Genomic DNA, 7,354 nt, shown 5'->3' with positions numbered 1-7,354 from the left:
TTATGTTGTTCACACTATTATTGTGGCTGCGCTCCGTAAAATATTTTTGTTCAATGTTAAAATAAATTCTGACTGTGCCTAGTGAGGCATGACTGACCCCGACAGTGACTCGGGCAGCGACTCGGGTATATTGTGTTTTGAATTATTTGAAGATTCTGGAACCTGACTAGAGAGCAAGTGATCACTTGCAACCGTTTCAACGTATATACCACCGATACTTCCCCTTCGGTGCTTATTCTTGCGGTGGCCTCTGGGTGAGTCGATTCGTGGCTCCCTACTTGTACATCTTGAACTTTGACCAACGGATTTTGGTGTAGCTGTGTACAGTATACGTCTTGTTTGTACGGCTTGTTGGACAATGGGCATCGGTGTGCTTGTTGGGAATGTGCTTCGGTAGGTTATCCTAGGATCCAGGCAGTCGAGCGGTTGTACATCTAGTAGTGCCAAGATGGCAATCGACAGAAGGGATTCATTGATAGCTATTGAAACCAAGTACATATGACCAAACCGTGAGAGAAGCCTTGTCCAGTCAGTGGGCTTCCCTTTGGGGATGCGAGTTAACAAATATACTACGATAATCCGAAGGCTGACACTCACCACAGTGAGAAATATCGCTAATCGCAGACAGCTGCCCCAGTGGCCAAACCCACTGCCTATCCTTTGTGACTTGTATGCGTAATAAACCAGCACGGTGAGCGATGGGAAATAAGAAGCACTAAAAAGCATCTTGAAATTTGTGCTGATACTGGATAGAGTCATTGTTGTGTATACTATAGACAGAATAAACGCAGGTAGCACGCAAAAAATATAGGTAAGGTACCATATGGCATCTAGATGTCGAAGGGCGAACTGACTTCCGAGGAACAGATGGTATAAAAAACTCTGCCGCGATGCCAGTAGAGAAACAACAGATACACCACCAACTAGAAACCCTATCTGCCGAATCCAACCGAATACACCCGTTGTAGTAGAAAATCGGTAGAAATTCCCAAGAATGCCCACTAAGACGCCGACTAGTGTCATTAAGGCGGAGACAGCTAACCCAATTACAAACCGTTTCCCACGAGTTTTCACCAGTGGATATTCCGCGTTCCACAGACATATCCCAGAGAGACCGATGGTTAGTAAAGCAGTAAAACCAAGAGTGGTATACTGCAAAATGGGCAGAGCTATGTTATAATCTCCAGGTTGAAAATTGTATGGTTTCTGGGATTGATTCTCTATCAATATTCCACAGGCCGTGTAGGTTGCAACGAACCATGCAGTTGTTATCCCAAAGCTCATACCAGACATCCAATAAGACAGTCGCAAGTACTCTTTCTCAGTTATAGTTCTTGTTCTATATACGCTTTGAAAGGCAGCCCAAGTCTCTGAGAAGCCCGTATTTTCAGATTCCGGATCAACTCCTTTCGAATTCTGGGTCTCCAGCTTCACTTCCGTACATTCCGAGATTGTCTGACGATTGTTAATTTCTGCTATTGTGATAGTGTGATTAGCATCCTCGATCTGTATCGCATCACATGGAACTGTCTCTGTCGATGATACGTTCACGCCAGCAGGTGCATTTACAAAAAAGTCACGGCCACTACATTTTTTCTTATATGTGTGGTTCCTGTGGACCCCATTGCTTTCGGAAGTCCCGCACATAGTATGCTGTTAGGATTTGCAATCGGGAGTGCAAGGATGGGATCTCTGGCAGGTGTTGTATTATATCCTAGTCAATGATCTTTGAATTGATCCAGGCATCTCACAGCTCGTCTATACGGACCACTACTAAACTGTTTGTTGTAACCTTGGTTGATTATAAAACGACATGCCCGTATAATATGCTATGAGAAAATCCAAGGAGTGGACGTATTTATTTATGTATAATATATATATATATATATATAATAGAATATGTATTTACTTATTTTTTTACACACATTAAATCAGAACCCTTTTTGTTAAAAAAAAACGGTACAAATACAAATACAAATTGAATTTATTGTTTTAGAAAAATATCATAAAAAAAAGAGTTACAAAGTACAAAGAGTAGAGTCTGTAGTCTGAACTGACTAAAAACTTAAAATAGGTACATATGGTAGAAGGCAGAGGCGACGGAAATAATTTTACTCCCGTTCAGAACATCGTAGGTCAAGCTCATAACGTTATGAGGGTACGGATAGAGATTGAACGTAAACGCATAATTATTCAACTTTAGAACGTTATAACGGTTATAATAAAAAAAGTAGGGCCTACCTAAGTTCTTTTACCGGATTAGTTCGTATTGTAAAAATAGTAAATACCTAATGTTTTAGACCCTCATGATGCACCTACGTGTATACAAAGGACCAGATATGGAATAAAAGTCGAACGTAAACGTATATTTACTCGATTTATAAAAGTTTTAGTGGAAAACGGTAAGGTTAGTGACGTAGGCAGTATGGACTAGGGAGTAGGGACGTATAAATACACAAGAGGAGAGTCAAGACTGAAGAGTGAAGACAGTTTTTAAATGTAATGTAGACGGAGTAGACACTCACTCTACTCTATAGAGTAGTACTAGAGAGTAGTGACAGTCACCCAAAAATCAAAAATCAAAAAGTAAAAGCACTTCAGTCTAAATATCAAAAATAATGCTCCTATGACTACGACTTAGTAGTGAGCTGGTCGCAATTGCCCTTCACGCAGCTCAATGGGTATTTTTAAAGTACTTTAGAAAGCTATGGTCTATGTATGGCTAAGCCCAATGCGTTAACCGTTAAAACTTCTATTACTTGCCGATATAAGCGAAGTTCAATTTTTATTACATTCATGGCCCAATGGATTTTAGATGGGGTGTATTTTCTAGGTCCGCAGATTTGTCCCCAGTTGAGGCTGTTGAGCGCGCCAAATATGACCGGGCTCCGAGTTTCTATTTTCTATTGGCTATGATAACCTATAATATATTCAGTTTGTTTTCACTTTACGGCAGTATCCACAACTCATTTCTCAGTTCTCGACTTCTCGCCCCTATATGAGACAATCAAAATCAAGATCCACTTGATATTTGCGGAATCAGTTTGTTGATGAATCCGCAGGCGCACAGTTGTAGCAAAAAATAGCCCACTTCGTGGATTTTAGGTGCACATTCGAAGTGCATTTTCTGAAATTTCGTTGGGCATATTTGAGCTACATAACCGTTTTAAAGTATATAGAACATGAAAATAGGCGTTATAGTTCAATTTTTATTCAGCATCCACATAACGCAATGAGCTTAGAATTGAATGGTCCATAGGTCTTGGGCCTATGAGGCTATGGCCTATGACTTTAGTCTTCTGTTTAAAAAAAAAGAAGATAAATATGAGTATTCACAGTATGACTATGTACTATGTATGACTATGTAAGTGATTCCAATTTGGATGAATAAAATTAGAAATAAAAATAGAGAAAAATGAATATATACATACATAACTTCCCCATATTTATTTTTCACTTCCTCATATTTATTTTTCACGACGGACCCTTGACTCAAATTTCCGTCTCCGAAACGTAAATCTCGGTGACCCGCAAGTCACCAGTGTAACCCAAATTCAAAAAACCCACAGACCCCACTAAAAAGTTACATAGTTTCATATCGGACATGGAGTTTAGATGTTTGTTTCCAAAAAATCAATTCCCAGTGGGGAGTTTGGGGTCCCACAGTCCCACGACCCACAGACCACAGTCCCACAGCCTCCGAAAAATGTCGGGCCAGGCTGAATCCCCAACTAAAGCGCTCGTCCCCAACGACTCCTTGCATAATGACCAATGGAAATTGGATTTACAAAAATCTACCACAGTCCTCTCTGCACAGGTCAATACTCTACAGGCTAATCTCAACCAAATGTCGGGACCGGCCCTACCAACCCTGGACAATAATGGGCCCATCTCCAAAGAGCCTCTGGCTGACGACCAATGGATATTAACCATGCACCAAATACTCGCTGAACTCTGTGCCAAAGTGAACAACCTCGAATCCGAACTCCGAGACCTTAAATCCCAAACCTGTGTATCTCTAAATGAAGGCACACCCAACACCTTCCAAACCCAGCAAAAAGACCGAGGCCACAGGCGCCCATTAGTAGCAGTGAGCCTCCCAGCTACCGCTCAAAAGTGGGCAACCCCACAAAACCGACTCCCTAAAAATCCCCGATCCCACTGACCTCTCAGCCCCTACTGCAGCCGCCAGTACCCGCACACCTTCTGACGAAAGTGATGGGCCGCCCGATGCCGGACAAAACTCTCCATGAAATGGATGACATCACTCCGGTAAGGCTCTTCTTTCGGGCAATTTTTCCCAACGGCAAGCCCCCTTCCCAATCAGTATTTGAAAAATACTGGCACGCCCAACCGCTCCTCAAACGCCACCACTTTCTTTGGTATCTCCCGTCCAAACCGGTTTCTGAACTAAATCGCCGCGGGACCTCCTCCAGTTTCGTCCACCTTTGTGTTCCCAATGACGCTGTCGCCCAGGTGAAACGACATGCAGAACTAACGTGGAAGTGGCAATTTGATAAAACCATAGACCCCCGCTCCCAACAACATCCTGACGCTACGAAAGCAGCCTTAATCCACTATCTCCGCACCAAGCGGGAGGCCTGCTGCACACATGAACGAGCACCAAAAATTATTGCCCGTAGCATGGATGCTTTACTGGACCCCCTTATGAATTCCACCAACGCAGACATTCTCCAATGTACCACAGACCGGCTCCAGAAGGCATATCAAGCAAAACATACTACAAACCGCTTGTCACCTAACCCACGAATCCCGACAGGCGCTAACACACAGTCAGAACGTGCGCAGCCCGGACGACCCCACGTACCAACGGTCTTCCCGCACAGCCTTAACCTTCCATATCGATTTTGAGTCAGGTTGATATTATGTGTGTGGTTGAAACCTGGCATAACACCACATTCCTTAATCATATACGCTCGATCACACACTATCCAGCACATATCTTCCATTATCGACTCACTTGGCCCAAGCTTCAAACGGGAATTTACTGGCCACTTCTTCCCATCAATCTTTCCTGAACCACTACAGCGACTATGAGAGCCATACCATATATTCATACATTGTATCATACATCCTTGCCATTTTTGAAATAAATAATATTATACATATCATATTCTACATCACACAACACGACACAACATTTTACACCATTCACACTGTGGTATTGGCATCTTTTCCAAACACCACATCCATTGGCGTAAAAAAAATGCCAACAATGCCGCCGCCTCTGGACGAACGCCTTCCCTCTCATGGATATCACTGATATCGCCATCGACTTTATCACTTACGCAACAAATCCCGCGCACGACTATTTCAAGCCAAACTCCGGGTGCATCATAACCTACTACGGTCGTATTTTACCTTGCATGGTCCAGCGGAAGGCTTGCAACGGATTCTCGACCGCATCTGGCGCTATGCCGCTAACACACAAATCTTTGGGGGTTTCTACTACGACATAAATAGACCTTGGGTACAACGGCTGCCAAACCACTCGTTCCGCCCACGTCTGACCGCCCAAAGCAATACCCAAATGTTCCAAGATATTGCGTACCAACGACGATCTCCACGCCAACCCTGCACACCCGTTGCCGACAACACAGGCGCCACTCTCACTGGGACTTACATGGGAACAGTTTTATGATACTGTATTCACGTCTTTTCCCGCACATCAAGTAACATCAGAGGGAAAAGCGGCTGTTAAGAAGCCGCAGGAGCTCACCGATCACGGGTACGTATCCAGGCAGACCTCAAACAAGAGACCCCAACATACACGTGCTCGCGACTCCACTTTATCCACGCGACCCAATAAACGGGCACGCGCAGGAGCAAAGGACATATAACCTCCATTTAAGGAGATTAAGAAATGTGCCGACGCCCAGTGTGGATATTACATGTACAAGTTAACCTCTAACAGTTATTGGAATGGTAGACATGCATCCACCTGTACACAACTTTCTTACAAAGTGTGACAAGTGTGAGAAGACCAATGGTTATTATACTAAGTCTTGTGACCGAAAGCCCAACATTAAGTTGGAGTGACGGTACTACCAGGCACAGTCATCACACAGACAATACAACGACTCTTTAGATGAGCGTATAATAATGCCTGTATATTGCAATGGAAATATTTTCCTTGCGTAGATATATCCGATCGCTTTGCATTAATGAAAAATATCGAAAGGAGAGAACAAACAACTCATCTCATTTTAGCTGATGATAAAACTGCTAAGTGTGATACCATGGCCACAGATGTTAAAATCTCCCTGGCCGATGATAGGAGTATCACTACTCAAGCTGTGATAGTTAAGATGCCACAGAAGTACGACATTATAGTCGGAATGAGTGATTTACTCACTCTAGGCACAACCGTAGCTGGTCTACCAACTAACATAGATCCCTTAAAGGATCAATCAGACGATAACTGTCTGAATCCATATAAACCCCCCGTCAGACACAGTCAAGGCATTAATACCTGACTTTGCGAACAAAATCATGGATCTGATTCTTGTTAATATGAAAGTAAAGATCACAAATTGGGCAAAATTCCGCTTAAACGACGGATATGTCAGACTTGACTTAAGCAAGGTAGACTTTACACAGCTTAAGTGTCCCTCAAGGAACTATGTATCCTGGAGACACGAGGCTGTTGTAAAGGAACAAGTTGAGAAATGGCTAGCAGAAGGTGGATAGAAATTAACTATCAACAAACGCCAGTTAACTTTGCGCTGCTAGCCGTAGATCAACATAACTCTGACGGATCGTTTAAAAAAAGTCAGAGTATGTTTAGATATGAGTCCAATAAATAAATTATTGCCGACTCATAGCTTTCACTTACCTCATATTAACGAGCTACTGCGAAGAATGGAAGGAGCTACAGTGTTTAAAACTATAGACCTTACACAAGGATACCATCAAATGCAAGTGTATGAACTTCACCGTAAACACCATAAATACTTTAGCTTTACGTGCAAAGGCAAACAATACCGGTTCAGCGGTGCACCTTTCGGATTACACTTTTTACTAGCATTCTTCCAACAAGTAATGCAAGAAATGTTTGCAGACAAGCCTAACGTGCAAGTCTATATAGATGACATGGTCATCTTTTTCTCAGACTACAGGCGAACATGCCGCATTAGTCAGACAAGTCCTTAAGAGATTCAATGAGAAAAACTTCAAGATTAACGAGAAGAAATACCACTTCGCAATGAGCGATTTTTTTGACCAATCGGACAGGACAAACTACCCCCAAAAAAAAGGACAGACCAAACTTGTCCTAAATAACTTGCACATAAATTATAACCCAACCAACTGGACCCCGAGTCCCCGACCCAGT

General features: G+C 42.8%; 1 protein-coding gene across 1 annotated transcript; it reads left to right on the top strand.

Annotated features, from left to right (window-relative positions):
* Nucleotides 1-3,604: 3,604 nt before the first annotated feature.
* On the top strand, nucleotides 3,605-4,882 carry SARC_11909 (hypothetical protein; the record flags this gene model as incomplete). Its single annotated transcript, XM_014293997.1, has 3 exons — nucleotides 3,605-4,012; nucleotides 4,174-4,272; nucleotides 4,688-4,882. The coding sequence occupies 3 exons, from the start codon at nucleotides 3,605-3,607 to the stop codon at nucleotides 4,880-4,882; spliced, it is 702 nt and encodes a 233-aa protein (XP_014149472.1).
* Nucleotides 4,883-7,354: the final 2,472 nt, after the last annotated feature.

This window comes from Sphaeroforma arctica (genome assembly GCF_001186125.1).
Source record: "Sphaeroforma arctica JP610 unplaced genomic scaffold supercont1.1949, whole genome shotgun sequence".
NCBI lineage: Eukaryota > Ichthyosporea > Ichthyophonida > Sphaeroforma > Sphaeroforma arctica.
The sequence above is the reverse complement of the archived record's forward strand: the minus strand, read 5'-3'. Positions and strand labels throughout refer to the sequence as shown.